This window comes from Grammomys surdaster, unplaced genomic scaffold (genome assembly GCF_004785775.1).
Source record: "Grammomys surdaster isolate TR1022 unplaced genomic scaffold, NIH_TR_1.0 167, whole genome shotgun sequence".
NCBI lineage: Eukaryota > Metazoa > Chordata > Mammalia > Rodentia > Muridae > Grammomys > Grammomys surdaster.
In genome coordinates this window covers 12,940,715-12,964,455 of record NW_021604615.1, presented here as the reverse complement: position 1 = coordinate 12,964,455, position 23,741 = coordinate 12,940,715, and the positions used below count along the sequence as shown (strand labels likewise).

General features: G+C 45.1%; 1 protein-coding gene across 1 annotated transcript in view; it reads right to left on the bottom strand.

The window, feature by feature from the left end:
• Positions 1–23,741, bottom strand: part of Mcph1 (microcephalin 1) — a 197,190-nt gene that overhangs the window by 119,924 nt on the left and 53,525 nt on the right. Inside the window, exons 10-11 of the mRNA XM_028766340.1 lie at positions 9,284–9,321; positions 6,983–7,145 (exon numbers count right to left, since the gene is read on the bottom strand). Of these exons, the coding sequence (XP_028622173.1) occupies positions 6,983–7,145; positions 9,284–9,321 (201 nt within the window). The remainder of the gene's footprint in view (positions 1–6,982; positions 7,146–9,283; positions 9,322–23,741) is intronic.

Genomic DNA, 23,741 nt, shown 5'->3' with positions numbered 1-23,741 from the left:
GCTGGAGTCACAGATGGTTGTGAGCCACTATGTAGGTGCTGAGAACTTAACCAAGGTCCTCCCTTGGTAAGAGCAGCCTGTACTCCTAATGCTGAGCCATCTCCAGCTCACTGAAGCATTTTCTAAAAGTAGGCTTTGAACTTGGGTTCCCCTTCACATTCACATGAAGGTGATGTCCCAGAGTTCTCATTCATAAGGAAGGGATAGCCAAGCCCCTGATATTTAATCTAGCGTTCGGATTTAATATCTTGCTGAAAAGGAAGCAAATGAGAAACAGTGTTGGCCCCTAAGGCCATGATTATGTCAAAGGGACAGGGACAGGCTGAGTGAGGCTGAGTGCCCCCATTTACCCATTCTTGGTTTAATTCTTTGAAACTATTTGCCTGATACAGAAACTTATACTTTAAAACTGTAATCCAGGGAATTTTCACCTAGTGTGAAAAAGTGAGTGTGTTTACAACATGCAACATCATATCCTTCCTGCTTGCCCTTGCTTGCTCCTGTCAATCTTCCTAGGTTCCTTAGGGTTGGCCCAGCCTTATATTCCTCTTGATCTTCATTACACAATCATCCCATGACACTTTATACCCAACTTACACACACATGCATGCTGGCATGCATGCACACGCACATACCTGACTTTGGCCTGTCCATGCTTTTCTCCCTCACTAGTCCCATGAAGAGCTGCATGGCTGTCACCAGCAAAACTGTAGGTTGAGTCACCTTGTTCCCTCTACTCCGATATAACACGCATTATCCCATCTGTTGCACCCAAAGGCAGACAAGCTCCCTGTGACCTACCCCCACTAGATCGGCCCTTGTCATGGCCACAGGGTTTCTCTCTGGATTTTCCTACCCGCTGCTGCTGATTGTTCTGCTTCTGCTCTGGCCTCCCTAAAACCCATTCAGAGCAGAGGACAGGAAGACAAAGCCTGCTACCTCCTAGCCTGAGTGGCTTCCTATCCTTCTCACAGTGAGCGGCGAAGCTACACTTGTTGGCCCTTGATCACCTTAAAGAAAAAGACAGTGGTGGCAGAGCTTTGTTCATGGTGAAGCCTGGGGTGCTGCTGGCTCATGGTGTCTTCTCTCTGGAAAAATGTCTTTGACTCCACCAGTCATCCCTCCCAGATACGATTTTCCGCTGTTCTCATCAAGGTAAATGCCAAGGCCCTCATTTTCCAGGGGGATTGTGTGGTTGTGTTTTAATATGTTCTTGGGGCAGTTTGTGCCTCCAGTGTGGGAAAAGGACTCTAGGATCTTGCCAGAGGGACAAAAACAATGACAGAGGATTAGGGAAGGGCTCCAGACAGAATCCTTATTGTAGTGGTCCATGGCCAGTTTCCTGTGGCAAAAGTACTTGGGTATAACACAGTGGACAGAAACAAACAGATCCTACAGTTTTACCCCGTAGAAAGAATCTGTAAGACAGGTATGGTAAGATAACTGACCGTGGCTATTGCCTTGGGACAATGCCTTCACCAAGGGTGTTTCAAAGACCCATGTTCAAGTCAGATAAACCTTTTCTGCACTGTATCTTCATCTGGACATGTGTTTAGAGGTGCAGTTTCTATGCTACAAAATGCTCTGAAGAAACCAGTGAGCGGGCACATATCAAGTGCTCTTGTAGCCTGCAGTTCTTCCTGCCATAACCTATAGCAGGGATGAAATCTCTCTGGAGTGAGGCCACTCAGGCAGATCCCTGGGAGCTGCCAGGTGTGGCCAAGCTAAGACAAGACTGCACATGGCTGCCCACCAGAGGGGCAGAGGGAGACAGAGCAGGAAGTCTGGATGTGAATGCGATAGATAGAACAACTGTGATTTGCCTAAAAATTTATCCTTAGAATCTATTAATGTGAGGTTCAAAACAAGAGGTTGTTTCATGATCCCTACTTCTGAGCAGTCTTTGGAAGGTACTGACCAAGTGGGAGGCAGATCTGGTTCTGGTTGTACTTGGCTTAGGTTCTAGGATGAGTACTGTGAAGGGCTGGGAAGCAAGTGGCTCAGAGCACACAGGAGTGACATGCTCTGCTCTATACAGCTGACTCCATCCTTGATGCCAGTAAGCCAAGAGGAGAAAGCCCTGGCTTCATCACACCATTCTAGGGCAGAAACTCGTTTTGTTCTTTCTGAATCAGGAAGCCCTTGATTATTCATAGTAAGCTCCTTAAAATCTTGTAGAAATATTTGGATTTATAGCGGATTTAGCTTTTAAAAGCCTTTTATCAAGCTTTGTTTGTGAGATGTTTAGAGACCGCATTTGTAAAATATGAAGAGAGACTGGACCTCTGTGGCTGCCAGGCTGATTTTGACTGGAGACAGAGCTGGGTAAGGGACATGCTGGGTCATAGGACACTCTGCCAGCCTGTTAGTGAGCACAAGCAGCGAAACACAGAGCCAGGCTGCAGAGGACTCACAGAGAATAAGAGAAACACTAAGCAAGTCACAACAAGATGATGGGTGTCTGATGACTCCTACAGCAAGAAGTCTGGACCCTGAGTCCAGATGGACACTTTTGTCAGATCAGCTTGTTTTCTGTTGTGTTACTCCAGGTCTCCCAGGTACAGCTGTGCCAGGCACTTCCTCTCCTACTTGTTGGCCAGGCAATTCTGTTATGAAGTCAGAAAAACATGGATTATTAACTTTCCAGAAATTAGAGTGAACACTGGGGAAATTAGTGCTCTGTGAGCATGCAGGCATCACTAGCAACATTTTCAAATGGAAAAATAAAGATTAGGCAAAAATTCACACCAAACTGTGTTACAAAACCACTATGAGTTTTTGTAACTAACTGGCCACAGGCAGCCATCTGACTTTGAAGGGCTGCTACAGTGGTCTTTCACAGAGATTTCCCGAGAACACTACACAAACCCTGAAATAAAAACATTCTCAGAAATGTTTTCCTTGGAGCTAAGTTTCTCATGCTAGCCAAAGAGAATATTTTAAGAATCCCCCAACTGCACTAGAGATGGGGTTAGAGGAAGGACCGCAGAGTTTGAAGTCCTCTGACAGCAAGGTCCATACCATCTTTCAAAGATCCAATATAAAAACTTATAACCTCAGAAGCTGGAGAGATGGCTCAGCGGTTAAGAGCACCAGCTACTCTTAAGGAGGTCCTGAGTTCAATTCCCAGCAACCACATGGTGGCTCACAACCACCTGTAATAGGATCTGATGCCCTCTTATGGTACGTCTGAAGATAGCTACAGTTTAGTCATATACATAAAATAAAAAATTAAAAAAAGCAACCCCCCCCCAAAAAAAAAACAAAAAAACCCATACCCTCAACATCAAGGGAAGCTGCAGTCTGTGAAGGCCATAATGTATCTAAAACTACATGCCTCAAATTAAGAGGCAAATTAAGTTGTAAGCCAGTAAACTTTAGAAATCTTGGCTGTTGAGTTTCTTAATGGTGGCAACAACCATCTTACTCAAATAAATATATCAGTTGGTATTGACTTTACTTTTAAAATTTGAGATGGAAAACTGAGGCACATGGCTCTGTCAGTAAAGTGTAGCTCACAAGGGTGAACTCTGATCCTCAGAACCCAAGTAGAAAGCTAAGTACAGGGGTACACCTGCAATCCTAGCCATAGTGAGCCAAGAGGCAGAGATGGACAGATCGCCACAAGTTGATGGGCCAGAAACTCTGGACAACTTGGCAAGGTTCCAGGCCAGTTTCACAGAGAAGCTAGAAGGTATCTGAGGAACAACACTGAGGCTGAGCCCACATAGGCACCAGGTGTGCAGGTTCCTGTTCAAGGATACCATGTACGGTCATACACTTGAGCACACAAACACAAGTAAAGCAAAACAATAAAATAAACTTGTATGAACACAGGAAGGGAGGCTTGCAAGGCACAGTCCCTTCTGTTTCATGACTGGTGTAAGTGGAGAACATGGTCTGCTTCATTTCTAGACTTATTCTTAGACTATTCTGGTGCACACATGCAGAGAAGGGGAGAACCTGGCAGCTGTCAGTGACAGGAGCAGGTATCTGCTTGATGTGGCCGATGCTGGTGCTACACAGTTCTGTGTTAGCGCCTGCTGGCACAGCAGTCATTTTCAATTTGCATGAGATGCAAACCCCCAAAACAGAGTTTTCAAAACCAGAGAGGGACTGCCGACTGTGACACAGTAGTTGAAGGTTCTAGGAAAGCTGAAGTATTTGATTGGATATGGGGCCTGCTCCATGAGAAGAATTCAAATCTGGTTCTGTAACCCAGAAATCCATGGCTCTCAAGTCACAGGCTCTAGTGAGGAATTTGCTAACAGTGTTAGGCAGGGTGAGGTCAAATCACCTTCTAAAGACATCTTAGAGTGCTGCTGTAGTCTGCCTTGCAGAAAGAAGGCAGTAGCTAACACAGAAACTTGTAATTGAGAGTAGATGCTGTTGAGTGCTTGGCTTCTACACCACCTTCTTCGAGACCCAAGGAACAGCAAAGAAAGAGGATGCAAAGCTTCTGGGAGCTGGAGGATGAGAAGTAGTTCCATGATTCTGATTTATTTTACACACTGTTTTTATATAAAACTACAGTGACCATGGATAGCAACAATGGCAGTTTAAATGAGAATGGCCCCATAGGCTCCTGTTTGGATGCTTGGTCCCATTAGTGGAACTGTGTGAGAAGTAGGAGGTGTGGCCTTGTTGGAGGAGGTGTGTCTTTAGGGGTGGGCTTTGAGGTTCCAAAAGCCCATGGCAGGCTCAGTGTCGCTCACTCTCTGTCTGACACCTGGGAATCATAATGTAAGTCCCCAGCTACTGCGCCAGTGCCATGCCTGTCTGCATCCTGCCATAGTAATTACGGACGAATCATCCTCTAACGGGTAAAGATGGATGGAGCAGAGACCGAGGGTCCTCTAGTCCTTATTCACAAGCAGGGTGCTAACATTTCAAAGCCCATGCCTTAGGCTCCTTCCTGCTCCAGATACTCACCCTCCTTAAAAGCACCCCTCATTCTCAGTATCCCATAGTCTCCTTCTATCTCTTGCTCCCTCTCAGTGTTCCTCCTCTTCCCGCCCCTTCTCCATCCTCCTTCCCTCCCTCCCTCTCCTCCTATTCTCCCTTCTCTTGAAGGACATAGCTCTCGCCATGTCCAGTTGGCTCCTCCTTCTCTCTCTGCCTTGGATTCTTCCGAATGCTCTCCATTATTCACAACAAAGCCGTAACTATGCCGTGGAGTGGGGTGCCAGCCATGCCTTCCCTGTGCCCTGCACACACAAGCCAGCCATTCCTTCCCTGTGCCCCGCACACACAAGCCAGCCATTCCTTCCCTGTGCCACGCATACACAAGCGTCTTTCTCTAAGTAGACAGTGAGCATTCCAAACCCTCATCTGGTCTCTCCTAGCTGCTCAGCTCCCAGGAGGACAAATTGGCACAGCATCAAGTGTGGATATGTATGCTTATAGAGAAACATGTTTCGTTCTGAAAAATGAAAGAAGGAGGGATTGAAGGGTGAAGTGTTAAAGACATTTTTAGTTTGAGATGAAACAGGGAATTCGGTTCTCGAAGCTTAGGGATAAGTGGCATCTCACACAGACAGGCAGAGGCAGTGCTCAGATGCAGCTAGGTAAAGCCACCCATTGCCTCAGAAAACACCACCTCACCTCAACCAGGTGTGGTAGTACATGCCTTAGTCCCAGAACTTGGGAGGCAGAGGCAGGAGGATCTCTAAATTTGAGGCTAGCCTGGTCTACAGAGTAAGTTCCAGAACAGTCATGCCTATACAGAAAAACCCTGTCTTGAAAAATAAAACAAACCAAAACAAATCAAAACAAACCAAAACCAGCACAGAACAGAATACTTTCAATCTTTTGCACATCATGGTTTTAAACAGAAATCTCTTAAGCCATTTTGCATTTTTTCCCCTTGTGTGTGCACATGTATCAGAGTTTGAAAACGTGTGTCCTTCCTCAGGAACACCCACCTTGTTTCCTGAGACACCATCCCTCAATGGGGATCTATCTATCTACCCATCCAGCTAGGCTGGCTGGTTGACAGCCCCAGGGATCTGCCTGTAGCCTCTTGTGCAGTGGTGGAATGGATGACAAGTTAATGCCAGCAGATCAGGGTTTTCAGGGGGCCCTGGGATTTGAACCCAGGTCTTCATGCGCAGGAAGCACTTTAGCAATTGCACCTCTCCTCAACCTCTGTTAACCTTTTTGTTACAGAGATCTGTGGGTTATGACACAGGAAAGAGACTAGAGCCATTCTGAGGCAGACATCTGTACTTTGTTTTCTTAGTGTAATCCTACAGGATTAAATTAACCCTGTATTAATGGAGTGTATTCTTGGGTGAAGAGAAAGGACCATGGGCGTCATCTTAACACAAGCCAGTAAGCAGTGCTCTTGTTCCCATTAGCAATAAGCTGGTGGGCTTCGAAGTGACCCCTCGGCCGAGGATCAAAGGACAAACACACCGACTGGCTGACCACAGCAACATTTATCAATTAGGAAAATGATGCTACATTCTTAAGGACCTCCTTAAATGCAAAGAAAATAATGTTAAGGATCCATGTGTGCTTGGTGAAACATGTCCAAATGGGATTAGAGGAACATGTTTCATCCTAAGCAAATCCATCTGTGCAAACAAGCTCTGGAGTTTTCTTTTCTCTTTTTGGCTTCCGAGCCATCAGGAGCATAGTTCACATCCCTCCTTAGTCAAACACACAGCAGCACTCACTGGCATGTGAGAAAATCCAGTTTGTGTTTTTAATTCCAAGTCTGGTCTGATCTTATTTTCTCCGGAGGCTGAGAGTTTATCCTAAGGGTCCCTGCCTTTCTCTAGCTCACTCCTCTCTGAGGGACTCTCAGTGTGGCTGCAGGAAGAATAACTTCCTTAGCTCTCAGGGACACCTGAGGGCCCACAACGTGCACTTCGGCGCACGTAAAAAATCGTAGGTACCACAGCTCATATCAATACTTCAGGTCAAAAGGACCTAGTGAACACCTCATTTTAAAACAGATGACGAGCACAAGGCTTACCCATTCGTAAGAGAGAATCCAGCAGCCTCTCGCAATCCCCATCAGCACGTTCAGGGTGCGGACAGACTTCCCCACCAGCACGTGGGTGGTGGACTCGCAGACCTCAGGAGCGAACGAAAAGCCTTTCAGAGTGCTCACCACCTGGATGATGAGGTTCTGCTTCCTGTGGACCAGAGAGTCAGAGTCAGCCGTCATGCTGTGTGTCCATCAGAGACACGGAGGCACAAAGTCTGGCTTCATTTCGGTTGGAGTAGAACGTGGGATTTGGGGAAACAAGAGCACTTCAGACCCCAGGTCTGAGCCCGTGAGGCCATGGATGGTGTCCGCACAGACACAGGCTATCTAGGAGCAGTATAGGCACTGGGAGCCAGGTTCCTGCCATCTGTCCATACAGAAGATCATGTACGTCGTGCATACCTGACCAGTGTGTACATGGTCTTCTAAAACATGTATCATTTTGTATGTGTATGCCTGTGTGCCATGACATTTGTGTGGACGGCAAAGGACAACGGTCACAGTAGTATCCTTCTTTACCACGAGGGTTCCTGGGATGGAACTCAGGTCATCTGGCTTGGTGGCAGAACCTTTGCTTCCAAGAATCCCACTAGCCCAGGACACAGATTATTATTTGCTTACTTTACTTTGAAAATGTAACATTATTGGAGTGTCAAATGCAGTTTTTTTTTCCCATTTAAAAAAAGAAAGGATTCAAATTAAATTATCCCTTTAATTCCCAAAGCTCACTCGAATTTTAACCTGTCATTTTCTTAATGCCGGGAACGCCTTTTTGGTTTTCAAAATGTTCTTCTAGCATCTTTACATAGGCCTTTAGTTCTGATCTGTTGCTTCTTTCTTTTGCAGTGTGCTTGCCAGTATCCATGGCCCCCTGCCTCAGAATTGTTTGGAAATCCCTAGTGAATCAGGAACTGTGAGCAAGGCCCCCTAGGCTAGGCTACGCTCTGTGTCACAGAGACAAGAGCTTCTCTCCTCTCAGTGGGCAGCCTGCTGAGCTCCGAGCTTGGGGACTGTCTCTTAGTCTCATCTCCCATGTCTAGCACTTCAAGAGCCCAGCCTCCCTGGGAGAAGGGCTGACCTCCATCAGTGACTAATCTTAGGGTTCTGTAGAGTGCGTCAAGATAGCCCCTCCCCAACCAACCTGGAGACTCTGTGCCTGTTAGCATTCTCAGAGAGGATTAAGTTTAGAGCTTCACTTCAGAATATCTGATCTTCTCTGTTCCAAGCCTGGCAGCTACCAGCAGCTCGTGGATGTGCTAATTGGGAACAACTGCTTTTTTATGGCTTTGTTAATCAGACGTGGAATCAGACTGTCCAAGGTCTCCTTAAGATACACAAAACATGTAAGATGAGAAGGGAGCCAAGGACTGTGCACCCAAAACCAAAGGTTTCTTTTTAAATCCTTTAATGAGAAAAATAACTGGCTATCATTTTTTAAACTTACAGAATAATCAAAGGCTTTATTATGCTCATATTCAGCATCGCTAGAGTGAACTGAAGTGTTTGTGGCACATCACAAGTTATTAATAAGAGTAAGAGGACTCCTCTTCTGCAGTATATGACAGACAGTGTGTAAAGCACTGGTGTTATTGTCTCCATGCCACAGGCAGAAAAAAGACCCACCACAGAAAGCGCTCTATCCGCACATGCTTCCTGAAGTGTGTTTTCACCGAAATGTCCCAATGTTTTGATGAGAGTCTTAAAAACCTCAAGACCTATGATTGATATATATATATATGTGTGGTTTTCCCCTTTAAACACAAATTTGAAAATCCTTTGCAAGGAATATGGTACTGTATATTTTTCTTGGATGTTCTTTATTGTGCTAAATGTTTAAGGGGGATGATAAGAGTAAGCCAGCAGACCATTAACCCTTCGACAAGATGCAGAGATAGCTGCTTTAGACCAGATGTAGAAAGCTTTCCACCAGTGTTCCTTTAAGATCGGTAAGGAAATGTTTCAACCCGCACTACTCAGTTTATTGAGCATTCATAGGGTGAGGGGTAGACAAAGAGAACCATTAGAAATTAAGCAAGCAAAGGGGAGAGGAAAAAATAAGATCTCCTAATGCTATACAAAGGACCCAAAAAGCTTTTTGCTCTGGACTGCCCCCACTTAACTACATTTTTAATTTCCAGGGATCTTCTAACCCCATAGCAGTTACAGTGAGTAAAAGTAAACAGTCCAGTTCTGTGGATGGCCTAAAGACATGAAGATCTACAGTACCTACAAGAAAAGGCTGAAGTTTGCGATGGATAGAAAGTTATCAAAACAACAAGTACTTACTCAGATGGCATGCTTGTCATGACTAATGTTCTCGCTGGCTAGAGATTTCAAAAGAGAAGAACAAAAAACAGTCAAAATATAAGAAATAGTTTTCCTACAGAAATAAACTTTAATAAGTTTTTCGAACAGTTACATCACTTAAACACAAACATTTAAGTATATACACACATATACACACGTGCACACACATATACACAAACACAAAAGAACACTATAGTACTAGGAAAAAAAATGAACAGGAGATGGAAATCTCCAAGTGCACACTTTAAAGTTACAAAGGAGTGAGAAGGGTACTCTAAAGCCGGCCCGCTCTTCCTAAATTATGGGCAACAATGGCCTCATTTCAGACACACTCCTATAGGATACTGTTTGTGGTCAGGAGGGCCCAGCAAATCTCACACATCTCATGGATGGTAAAGGAATTCCTAGGTCACTACTATCTGTTGCTATAGAGACGGCATGTATTTATGGGTGGTAGTTGCGATTGAGACAGGGTCTCAGTATATAGGGCAGTCAGTGCTCTTAACCACTGAGCCATCACTCCAGCCCCTCAACTGTTTCTTGACTGGAGAAACAACACTGATGGGGGCACTCCTTGAAGGGGACACACTGATGACTAGACACTGTGCACTTGGGAAAGATGGCGACTAAAGAATACAGAGGTAATATGAATCTGAAAGATATGCAGAGGAAGAACTCTGAGGATGCCTGTTAACAGAACTACTCACCCATCCTTTCAGCTAACCTGTTTACTGTTAACCCCTTCCGCACTTCTGGTAACCCATATACAACAGCAAAAGCATAGCTGCCTGGATTGGTTCTAGATTCCAGGCCTGGATGTGAGAGACTCCAATCATCCAACATGATTCTGGCTGACCCTACACTATCTTTTACATCTCTGACACAGCAGGAGTGGGACAGCCCAGGGAGTCACAGGCCAGGGACAGCACTGCTCCAGGGAGCTACAGGCCAGGGAACAAGCTGTCTCTAACCTGCTGGAGCTTGGCAATCAGATGCTGGGTACCTCCCCCATTCCCCCAACACAGACACCTTGTATCCCTTACCGCTTGACCACCACAGGTTCTCTTCAGTCACAAGCTTGTTCTCTAGAGTGCCACACAGGTTCACATACCAGCCACATCGGCACATGGCTGGCGATTCCCAGCGTCTTTTGGGGGGGTAGTTTCTAACCCCTAGATCAACTGCTCTGCTCAAAAACCAAACCACTGCACCAGCCAGACAATTAGGAAAAAGAAATAAAAGAGACTAAAACTGGAAAGCAAGTAGTAAAACCACTTCTACCCACAGATTGGATTCTACACGGGTTGTTTTTCTGGCTTTTCAATAAAAACAACTGCAAGAACTAAATAAATTCAACAAGGCTTCAAGAAATAAGATCAACACACAAAATCAGTTATAATTCTACAAATTCTTAGTCAGCGGTTGGAAAAGTATATTAAAAAAGCAGTTCCCAATGACAGCAGTATGAAAAGGAACAACACAGAATAAATTCAATGAGTGGCACAATATTGTTCACTAAAAATATATTGAAGGGCAGGGGAGAGGCTTAGAGGGTAAAGTGCCTGTACAAATGTGAGGATTGAAGTTCAGATCTCCAGGAACCAAGTAAACTCTGGGTGGTCATTACAAATACTTTGTAACCCCATTGGTCAGAAGCCAGAGGCGTTGGCCAGAACAAGCTCCCTTAGCTAGATTAGCTGAATCACTGAGCTCTGGGTACAAATGTAAGACCCTGTCTCTACATACCAGGTAGAGAAGAGTCAAGGAAGACATCCAATGAAATCTCTGGCCTCCCCAACAACTTAATTGAATAAAAAAAAAAAAAAAAAGACTGAGGGCTGGAGAGATGCCCCCTTGGTTAAGAGCATTGGTTGCTCTTCCAGAGAGCCCAGGTTTGGTTCCCAGGACCTACATGGCAGTTTATCTGTTACTCCAGTTGCAGGGGATCTGATACCCTGGGCTGGTAGGCCCCAGGCACATACGTGGTGTGTGCACAGAAATACAAGTAGGTAAAATCTACATACATATAAAAAAGAAGTAAAAAAAAAATCAAAACCTCAATTTGAAAGTAAGCAAGCAGCTTGAAGAGACATGGCTCCAAAGAAAAGGAAGGGATGGCCATCAAATAGTGAGGTTAGATATTCCAGTGAAGGGGAAAACACCACTAAAGTCCCACTGAGAGGACGCGTGACACCTATTCCATTGGCTGTCTAAAAACCAACACAGTAGAAAACAAGCCTGACAGGACTGTGAAGGAGCTGGAGGCTCGGTCACCGCTGGTGGGAAGGTAAGATTTAGGGAACAGTTTGTTTTTGCCCTAAAAGGTGCCATGGTCAGATAACCAGCAAAGGGCAGAGGGTGACTTACAAAGAATTCAGCACATCACTTATCTGGCTCACAGGACACAGCACACAGAGACTTGGAAAGCAAACATAGTCGCAAAGGCAACAGCTGGCAAAACTTAGGGCTGGAGGTAAGAGCTGACTGTAATATGCAGCAGGTGATCTTGGTTGACAGCTCCATAGGGCTTAGAGTCACTATGGAAACAAGCTTTGGACTAGGCTATGAGGCACTGTCTCCATCAAATTAGCTGAGGCTGGAAGACCTAAATGTAGACAACTCCATCCCATGGGGCTCCACACAGGCTGAATAAAGAGGAAGCAAACTGAGTGCCAGCATTCTTCGCTCTCTGGTCCTGACTGCAGATGCCATGCTCCCAGCTGCTTCAAGCTCCTGCTGTCTTGTGTGCCCTGCCATGATGGGTGGCACCCTCAGACTGTGAGCCCAGATGAACTCTTCCTTCCTGACGCTGCTTCTGTTCAGTTTTTTCATAGCAAAAAGACAAGTAGCAATTATATAATACGAATGACGATTGTTTATGGACATGAGATGTCCACCCAGTAGGGCCTCAACTGATTTTTGCTCCACTCTAGTTTGAATCTTCAAGGTCTCACCAAAGGTTATATGCTGATGTTGGGAGTGATGGGGCCTTTAAAACATGGGCCCTGGTCTTAGGAGAGGGGAAGGAAGGAGCCGTGTGTGTGTGTGTGTGTGTGTGTGTGTGTGTGTGTGTGTTATAAGAGTTCTCCTCCCCCATGCTCAGTTTTTGCTTCCCTACCACAAAATATAAGCAGGTTTGCCCTGCTACAGGCTCTTACCATGATGTATCATCACAGGACAAAGCAAGGGGGCCAGCTGATCACCCAAACCGGGAGACAAAATAAACACTTCTTAAGACAGTAAGCTCAGGTAGTTTGTAACAGTAAACCGAATCTGACTGACACACTCTTCCACTGGGGAAACTATGAGCAAACCCATTTCAACATGCCTGACAGTCTAAAATCAACTTAAAAGGCAAGCTGAGGCCCACAGAGTGTGAGGAACGCACAGACAAAGCAAAGATGGCCACCAGAAGAAAGCCGTGACTCACAGCCCATGACCTCTGGGTGACATATTAATTCTATCTTCTCTCTGAATTCATTTGTTTATTATCCTTTGAACAGGAGATTAGGGCTTTCTAATTCCCTTACAAATTAATGTGCTGAATATTCATTTTATAGTAGTGTAAGATTCATTCCTGTAACTTTAAAAAATAACTGTTTCAGTTTTGAGAGTCTCTTGAAATGCCCAGCGGACCTACTCTGCTGGACTCTGATGGAGGCCATTGAGCTCTGCCAGTACAGGAAACCATCACCCCCAGCAGGTCAGGGCAAAGCCTGTGAACCACACAGCAGAGCAGTGCACCCCAGGCAGCTCAGACCAAGACATATCTTTCATTGGCTTTTTAGGCTGAGTCTCTAGAACTTTGCTAAGCATTTTTCTCATTTTCTATTTTGTTCTCTCCTAGCCTTTGATGAGAAAGCAATGTGCAAGAATCTGTCTGTTTGGTCTGGTCATTTGGTGTCCTATATAAACGGGACCGAGTTTCTTCTGAGGAAGAGGAGAGGAACTAACTTGTTAATAAATTAACTGTTAGATCCCAGAAAATTAGGTCTAAAGATGCCCCAGTGCCTACAGTCCTTACACAATAAACTATAATTTAGTGTCTAAACTGAGCAAAAGCCTAACTTAGCGGTTAACATTGTGTTAAACAGTCCCAGCTGGGCACAGTGGCAGGTTCCAGTCACTGGCAGGCAGGAGGATGGGCAGATCATCAGGCCTTGTTCAGATGAAGTAAATGTCAAACTATACCCATCAGGCTCTTTTGATTTTCACCCCCAGATGTTGCCAGGATCAGATCTCTGAACCTGGCTGCCCAACGTAGAAACTGCAATTTGACTAAGTTTGCTTCACAGTATCAGTTTGGTACCACTGCGTGATCACGTGAAAGCACCTTCTAGGCCACTGTACCTGCTAATCTTTTTGCTCCCGAGTCACAGGCTAGTCCTTCCTTGGTTTCAAGATCCACGGGCTTGTACTTTAAGTTTGAGTTTATTTGAGCAATGTTTGGACTGGACAGGGTCCAGGCCTGGATTACAGCCCATGATTATCTAATCTGGATCCATTAGAGGCCTTAGAAGTTCAGCCACTTAGAGAAAAGGCCTGGGTCAGATGGTGGGCAGTGGTTTGAAAAGGGGACCGGCAGGACCATCCTAAGCCACAAGCTGCAAGGCCGCTGACTTCAAACTGTCATGCTGGAAAAACAGGTTAACTGTCCCCCTAAACACAGTGACTGGAGCCACACTGAAAAATTTCATCTAAGCAAAAGTGCTCAATTTATGGGGTGTTTTACAGAGAGTCCTTAAATGCCTCAGAATCAGTGGAATGCATTTCTGAGACGCATAAATGAAACTATTTCCTTTAAGAGGTGTGTCTGCGCGCGCATGCAGGCACGCACGAACGTAAGCACGCACGCACAGGACGTTGGATCCCTGAAGCTGGCGTTACATTATGAGCAGCCGGAAGGATTATCCTCTGGTGGGACAGCAAGTCCTCATCACTCCTGAGCCACCTCTCTTCCCCACATAAGAATCTTAAAGAGGACTTGATAATAAAGGGATCTTTTATGTTATATAACATGTATGTATATTTTGCCTGCATGCATGGCTGTGCATCTTGTCTACACTTTGTACCTTCGGAGGGGACAAACAAGGGTGTCAGATCTTCTGGAATAGAGTTTCAGATGGTTGTGAGTCTCCATGTGGGTGGTGGGAACAGACCCTGGAGCCTCTGGAGGAGCAGCCAGTGCTCTTTACTGCTGAGCTGTCTCTTCAGCCCTAACAGGAGCCATTTTGTGGACTGTTATCTCCAGCTGCATCTTACCCTTACCCATCCTCAGTGTCCTGAGGATGTCCTAGCTTCTTCCTTTACTCACTTTTTCAGCTAAGTGATGGGAAGAAAAGCTGAGGACCAAAACTGGGCCCCCAAATAGTGGGTGTTTCTAGACCCTCCCCAGGCTTTGGCCAAACTCTTAAGCATCACAGAGAGACTGTGTCTTGGAAAGGTGGGTCTGGGGCTTTATCTGCAACACCGTGAACTCGGTATTTTAGCTGAAAACCACAAAAGTTTGAAAGCTACCATCCTGCCTTAATCTTTGCCCACCACCACTTAAAAGAAAATCAACAGGGTCTTGATTTGTAGATGGTATCAGCTCCGTAAGAACAAAGAACTGTTGAACTGATGGGCCCCAGCCCTGTAAGTCAGCCACCATGGTGACAGCAGAGCCAGTCTGAGCTCAAGAGTTTCTTCAGGCCAAGCTGGGAGGCTGATTAGCTTCTCCCATGGCCCCCAGCTCCTCACAGCTTTCCTTTCCTCAGGGCCCAGTGCTCCGACGTTCAACAATCCAGCACGTGTTTGAATTTCATATTTTGTGTAACACTTGGGTACTGGCCGTTAACAAACACGCATGCTCTTTCCCTGCTAACCACCCACTGTCAGCTTCTCTCAGGAAGGAGGCTCTCACTCATGGAAACCTTTCAGGGGAGGAGAAGCCCCCTGACCTTGGCAGGCCAGCTGAGGAGCAGCAGAAACTTCTCTAGGTGAAGTGACTGTCCCCATGCTATCAGTACTGGAGACTCACAGCATAACACACCAGAGATAATTACACAAAATGATATGGTACAAGAAAAATAGCCAAAGACTGTACTCCAGCACTTTGCAGTGCCATGTCGCTGGTTTTACACGTGACAGGCTACCTGACCTTTGTGTGGATGTCCTACCTGAGAGCTACTTGAATGAACTATTCCCCAGTGCTACAAAGTTAATACTCATATTGAAAGTGTTCATATGTATCTCCACAGTATTACACAAGAATGAGTCCTGCCCATATAACTTTTTATGTGTTATTAGATTTCAAAGATGGACACAGAAGCTGATTGAGCTTAGGTGCTTGAGTCCCTTCAATGACAACAATAGGATGTTCCTAGCACCAATGAGAGCCACGGTGTAAGGTAACAGTCATAACGCAAAGATCTAATTAGATTGAGAAAACTTTGCTTAGTGTTATGAGAAAGGACCAGGAGGACAGATGATCATTTAGAAGGCTTGATGTGTTAAATATTAAAAAGCTGAGCAGGGATTTATTTATACCAGTGACCTAAGTGGCTATAATACCTATTCTGATCTTTTAGATAGGTATTATAATACTTGTTCTGATCTTAGAGGGGGCCAATTCTCTATGGCAAAGCTGAACTTTACCAGAGTCATGTACCACCAAGAAAATAACAGTGCTAGTTAAGATTCTCCCCTCCTCCCCAAACACCTTTTGTGTTCTGACAAAACTCCTTGATCTGAGTCAAAAATAACACCTGCCCCCCTCATCTTCTTTAGTGACCTAGAAGTCCACTGCCATGTACTCATAGTACCTGTGAAATAAACTAATAGCCTATTCTCTAGAATCCTGGGTCCATCTGACCCTTTCCAACAGTTTTCATGAGGAGACCCTCCCATTACAAGAGTCTGAACAGGGTGAGGGATGGTGGCCTTGTTTCTCCCAGGGTAGGTACAGGGACCTGGCCCTGCTTGCACATCTAGGAAAGGGAGCCCAGGAGTCCTTGTCTGCATCCCTGGAGATCTAAGGATGTGCCAAAGAATCCAGCCACTGACCCAGTGAGTGATGGTGTCACAGTAGGAACCTGATTTCAATTCTACTGAGTCTGGTGCCAGCTTCTGTGGGTTTCATGGTTTGTCCATGTGGTACTCTCTCTAAATGGATGGATGTTTACAGAGATCTTGTCTCCACTGTGAAAATAACAGAGAATTTGGCTTGAGAGAGCTTTCAGTTTGTCTGCTTTGAGTTTGAAGCAAATAAAAATTTCATGCTACTAAGAAGTAGATATGCTGTTTTGTACTACCTTAATCATGGCTGATCCATGACAGAGATTTTGGAATCAAAGCTCTTAACTCTGGTTCTTTCTGCACATGTGCATTACTACATAAGACCCACGATGGGAAGTATTTAAAACTACATATTGCCTTGGCATCTATTTTAAAAATGCTTATGGGTTGGTTGCTTTATTTTACATAAAGAAACAGGGCTCTACTACCATTTTTTTTGTTTCTAGTTTTACAATCTCACCTAAGATCTCAGTTTGGGCCCCAGATGTCTGTCTTCCACAGTCTCCTTGTGGCAACTACCCCGCTGAGACACATATCCTGATGTCTCTCTCTATTCTACTCTGGCTGGCTGACTCTGGTTCAGCAACCCCTTCTTGATGACAGTGTGACCTCAAGAAAGCGGTGTCTGCTTGCTTTCAACCCTCCGATAGAAGCCCCCATGGGAAACATACCTGGGAAATGAAGGCTTTGATCATGGATCACGCACTCCCCCCGACACACACCTCACTCTTCTAACCTGCCATGCATAGTCTGGGGATGGAGGGATTCCTACCCTCTCTGTATTTAATCTTTAAATAAGTTATTCTTTATTGTAGCACACTGAATTTTGTCCTTCAATTTGAAGACTCAGGGCTACTGCAAGCTGGGATACCCTTGGGATGTCAAGGAGAACTCAAAGGCAGTTTCTAGAGCCAGAGTAGTAGCATAAACTCAGCATGCATCAGAGAAGAGAACAGCCTTATTTGCTTGTATAAACAGCAGTCCTAGGTCAGACCCTAAGAGCCATGCTTTCAGTGAGGTCAAAGGAACACCTGTGAGAGGCACGCCATAGTTACCTGTGCCCAGCAGTACCTGTGAGAGGCACGCTATAGCCACAGGCATCCAGGTCCCCACTAACTTCTGTTGAGCAGCAATGAGACCATTCTGGTGTTGAAGCCCAGGTCATCTGGGATTCCCAGGCAGTCATAATCCTCCATTCAGTGATGGCTCTCACGAAGGTAAGTCACCAAATGAGGTCATGCGTCACAGATTGGAGATACTGGGGAACCTACAAATTCCCTGGACCCTCGCACTAAGAAGTAAAGGATAGTGAATGCTGTAAAATGCTTTCAACAGGGTATGTATGTGTAGCATTCCTACTAAACGCAAACATTTAAATAATTCAGGTTCACATATTTACGTAAATTTTTTGGAAAATGAAATTTGTTGAATAGGTTTGGGGAAAATAGCTAACTTTTCTGTGTATTATTAGCAAACATTTTATTTCATTCTCCTTATATCTGTTCTTCCTTTAAGCTACCTAGATTTATGTGTTTAATACGTGGATGTTACTTCTACTTAATATTTCTTAGTAATTATGGTCCTGTTTTAACCAGGTATTCAAAATTTCCTGACAACTTCTGGGGTTTTGCTTTTCCTAAGTCAAACTAAAAATATTTTGCTCCTAATGCTGTGACATTTCCTGGAAATGTCTACTTTGTATGTTCTACTTTGTAGGAATACAGGACCTGGAAATAGCTGTGTCCACATGATGTGATTTTATTGGTGATAGAACACAGCAAACTGTCAAAAAGAGATCTTTGCCTCCCCAGGTGTCTGTGTCATGGATCAACGAGCAGATGTGCAGGGCTGGCGCTAGACTAGCAAGTCGCTCGCTTTGAATTCTTGCTCTAATTTTATGCTTGACAGACCACAAATATGTCTTAGGGCTCTTTTGCTTCATCTGATCTCTTATCTGTAAGACTATTTATTATATATGCGCATGCCATGGAGTGCACGTGGAGGTCAGAGGTCGTGGGGATCAGTTCTCTCCTTCTATTGTGCAGATCCCAGGGACTGAACAGCAGGTTGTCAGGTTTGCAGCAAGCATCCTCGCCAACTAGCCCATCTCGCTGGCTCCTCCTACTTTTATAAGTAGGTGTACTTCCTCCTCCTTTGGAAAACAAGGCTCATCATGGTTGGACTTTGTACCCTGTGTTTAACCCGACCTCGCCACTGCTATGGTTGTTATAATTAACTCTCATCACATCTTTGTGATTTGAAAATGGTCATTTATAAGTTAATCACACCCACCTTCTGTTTTGCTTTGTTCTGACCCTCAGTCCCCTGGGGGGATTAAATTGGGGTTTCCAAAACTCTGAAAAGCAGATGAACCCTGGGGTGCTCACCAGCCAGAACAGTGCATCACTACATCACTGCACCTAAATGAGCTAGGGGTGGGTGGGGCCCAGGCTTTTAGCTGGTTCATGTACCTGTGTTCTGTACTGTGTGTTAATCGAGACCCTTCCCCTTTAGGCTATTTGGTTCTCATAATGACTTGAATATATACTTACTATAATTTCACAAACATAAAGACATATTTGAAAATCACTTATTCGTTCTCCCTGTTTGGTCTTCCCAGAATTCAGAAACTGTAATATAATTTTTTTGTAGAGGTTTAAAAATAGTTTGTTTTCACCATTATCTGGAAGTAATTGAACATTGGTTTACAATGGCAGCCTTGTCTTCAATGTCATATTTGAGAATAAGGTTCCTTTAATCAGTAGTCACCACACATTTAAGGAACCCAGGTTTTCTTTAGCGATCTAGCATTTACTTTCTAGGTAAACAAGAGTGGATCTGCTTAGGGGTCCTCAGCCTTCCAGTGAGTGAGGAATGTGACCCTGTAGCACGGTCAGAAGCCTTGGGGACGTTTCGAGGTAAGGGAAGTCTCCCAAACATAATAGGTTGTAGCCAACCAGGCAGCAAGTTCCTCCTAGCTCAGCTCCCAGACAGAAGAGGCTGCTACATATGCTGCTGAACTCTTCAGGAAAGGCCCCCAGTGGCTGGAGAGAAGGCTCAGCCTAGGTTTGATTCCGAGCACCTACCTGATGCCAACCACAACTCCAGTTACAGAGGGTTCCATGCCTTCTGACATACACATAGTATACAAATACACATGTAAGCAAAACACTCACACACATAATATATCTAAAAAATAAAAGAGGAAGAAAAAAGAGAAAGAAAGAAAAGAAGAAAGGAAGGAAGGGAGGGAGGGAGGGAGGGAGGGGGGGAGGGAGGGAGGGAGGAAGGAAGGAAGGAAGGAAGGAAGAGAGAGATTGTAATAAATCCCATAAATCAAACATGAGGTTCTATTGACAAACTGTCATTCTAGTTTCTACCATCTATGCAAATCAATCTAATGAAGCCAAGCTTAGCTTGTGACTATGAATAATCTAAGAGATGGTTTTTGAGCCATGAGAGAGGGGCTATGGAAAAAAAAACCTGTATGTGAGGCATGAGGTAGTGTCCGAAGCCCCTTTCCTGGTCCTCTAACCCCAGCCCTGCCACTGTCTGGGTGATTTCTGACCTTTAGCATGTGCAAACTGTGTGGTGGTGACTGAGACAGCCTCACTTCCCAGTTCCTGCACCTACCTGCTTAGTGAGCAGAATCCACTGCACCACCACTAGTCACCAAATTCTCACCTCCTTCAATACCCTTGGTACAAATCCTCTGATTTCACTTACTTGACTCGGCGTCAGCAATGGTCAGGGGAGAGTGAGCCATCTGCCTGGGAGCTAAGGTCAACCTGGAGGTAGACGTTGCAAAGCTGGGCACCACAGCAGACCAAGCCAAATGACATGTGAGCCTGGCTTTCCTTGGACTGGCTATAGCGCTGCACAATGCTTGGGCCATCTTTCTGCTGTATCAGAAGTTTCAAGCAGCAGCACCTTGGAACTGTACTGTGTGACTGGAAACATTCCCTTCTTCCCCAGATCTAGCTGACTGCTCACCTGGGGACTATATCCTGTCAAGACTGTTTTCTAAGACAACTGTCCTACACATAAATAGTTCTCCTTTTCACTATAACAAGTATCCTTTCAGATCCCCCAAGGCCCTAAAAATAGTGAGGTTTGATGTTAGGTATCAAACTCAGCACAAATGGCTGAGGTTGCCTGTTTCAAAATGGCCAGTCTCCCTCAGTCCCTACCAGATACAGGGTCATCCTGGCTAGCAAATCCTGTCCCCCACCTTAACTCTCCAGCTTCCCTAATTCCTGTATAGCCCCAGCCATTTTTGCTAGCTGTTCTTTTGGTTTCTTGGTCTCTGGGTTTCCGAGTACTCCTCTTGCCCTGACCCCTCTTTTCCTTTCTTGCTCCTCCTCCTCTCTTCTCTCATGGCCTGGTTCAGTCTGGGCCACTCTAGATACATCTGGCTATCCTCTCCCTCATATCTACAATAAACCTTCTCTCCCGCCATACCTAGGAGCAGTCATGCACTTTCTTTATTTCACTAGCCACGGCATCTGAACAGGTACAGTTTTATAGGGATAAGCTGTGTTTATAGTTCTTAGGAGTCCATCTCCCACATTGCAGGGACAGGCTAAGAGCAGTACATTAGAGTGCTGAGCTCTCTACTTTCCCATCCTCTTTGTTGGGCTGGCCCAAGTTCTCCTAGGCTCCTGTAGATGTTCTGTTTCACAGAATGAGAGGTTGAGCCCTTCCTGGCCTCTGAACACTCATCATCAGTGTGCCCACTATGTCACCTTAGTCTCAATAAAGCCACCTGCATAACAGCTGGGCCATTCTCCCATCTGTCCTATCACAGATATCTAAAATGCCTGGGAAGACGGTTTCCATAAAGGCTAGGAACACTTATGACAAGACTAGCTCAACAGGTTGTTCACTAAGACTGTGGCAATCATGTAGTTGAATAAAAGCCTTCTGAAGTGCTCTAATGTCAAGCTCCAAGTTAACCATGGTGTCAGTTATGAACAAAAAGTTATTAGCCTCAAGGAAACCTTTGACTAATTAATAGGTTCCCTTGGTTGCCCGCTGCCCCACAAAGTGGAAGGTAAGTCCCTATTGTGGAAGCAGAGACTACAAGTTGGGTGGAGGGAGGGGACTGGGGGAGCTGGGGAGGGGTCAGAAGCCCTGTGAATATGTGTACGGTGAATAAACACACCCCACAGTGGGAGCAGCTATCAGTAGGCAGATCGATTTTACTTAGGATGATTCAATGCTTACAAAGATTTGGGGGACTGAGGGTAGGAACGTCCAGGATGGGCGATGGTCATTAACTGAGGCCTTTTGGTACCTGGAATGCCTCCATTAGCATGAGGAAGCATCTCAGGAACCTCACATGCTGACTGAACAGGTTGTCTCAGGAGAAATGAAATCTAATGACCCTGTAATCTAATTGAGGCTACCTGACATTCCTCAGGCAGAGGTGCATATGTGGCCTTAGAATTCCCCAGACAAGATCAGAGGAGAAGCCTCGCTAATGAAGGAAGTCATCCAAATTTCGATAAGCCCAGAGGCTATCCGGTCATGGTGGACTCCAGCCTTAATTAGCAGAGTTTTCCCACACCCTATTGCTGAAGACACCATGCACTTCAGGTACAGGGTTCAGAGGTTCCTGAACTGGAACTGACCTAAATGCCTCTTTCTTGAGAACTATCTTTCTTGGTATAGAAAGCACTGTGCTAGCTTTCAAAGGAGGGAAGCAACAGCAGTTTTATCCATCTACGACACCTATGAACCACAGCAATGGCCAGCATGACCTGGTAACTCTAAGAGTGCAGTACTGGCACACACACACACACCTTGGTGGTAAAAGCAGCTCTCTAAGTGGACTTAAGACCCACGCAACAAGAGGGAAACCATGCTAGGAAATGGAAATTTATCCAACTACCCAAGGTTACTAAGGTCATGGACTTGGGGGAGGGAGTAACCTACAACCACCACCACGCTACGAGGCCAGCCTAATTCTTAATTATATTCTAAATATCTGTCCTTGGATCCACAGGTCAATATAATCCTCTGCCCTTGTCAAGGGAACTTCTCTCTGCAACCAATGCAGACTACTGGAGAAAGACACAACCAATCAAAATGCAGAGTTGTGAAGTCTAGTCCCAATGGATACATCTACAAAATACTCTGGCATCTAAGGCTTAGGATCATTGCAAAAGAAGGGGTAGAAAGGTTGTAAAAGCCAAAGGAGCTGGGAGTTTTCTGTGAGATCATGTCTCCTCGTGATGTCAGAAGACTCAGGGTCTCATCAACATGGCTATCTAAGCATGAGCTGAACACGGAGGCCTCAACCCTACATAAACAACTACAGGCAGCTACGGAATACTGAGAGCGGGAGAAATGGTCTCCAGGGAAAAGCCATCAAACACCAAACGATCAGCTGTGAAAACATAAACATAAGGGACATTACATGGAATGAGCCAATTATACTTAGGATATATAGATATGCAAACATATGAGACCATGAATCTGAAGGGAGTATATGAGAGAGTTGAGGAAGGAAAGGGAAGGGTGAAATGTTATAATTTATATTATCTTAAAAATAAGATAAATTTTAAAAGTATAAAAACAATAAAAATTATTTAAGAATAGAAGCATGTAATCACTGAGGAAAAAAATTACAGATGGGCAGTCTTTAGGAATTGAATATTTAGTGAACCAGGATAATACACAAGCACAGAATGGGACTGGAGAGACACACAAGAGGTCATGGCTGCCCTCACGGGCCATAGGACTTCAGCAAACAACCAGAATCCACTTAGATTACAGATATCATCAGATATAAACACAATCTCCCAGGACAAAAAAAAAAATCTCCCTGGCTAAAGCAGGGAGATTGTCAGAGACATATAGGACAACTGACAAGTGACAACTGAAGGCTCCAGGAGGAGCAGATGGACTGGGATCCTCACTGCCCTGCAGAAGGAGGTCCACACAAACGAAAGCTTGTAGGAGAGAGTGAGACCTCTGGAAGTGCTTCTCTCAGGGACTACTTTGGGGAACAAAATGACAAGAGCTTCTTTGAGAAACTCAAGAGTTCATGTGGACTTTGTGGTACCAGAGGGCACTATTCAGGCTGCGTGGGAGAAAGGAACCGTTGGTCTTTGCTGGGTGAGGACAGCGACTCCTGAAACATTGACCTGCCAGGCGAGATGTTCCTGCTGGGACAAAAGTGGCCTGAATGTCCTACATAACCAACCGCTTTTCAGCACTGGCCTCTTGCAGAGGAAGTAAGTTTAGTTTCCAGCACACAGAGGGCAGCTCACAACTGAATGTAACTCCAATTCCAGGGGAACATCCTTCTGGTCTCCATGGGTAGACAGACACACACACACACACACACACACACACACACACACACACACACACA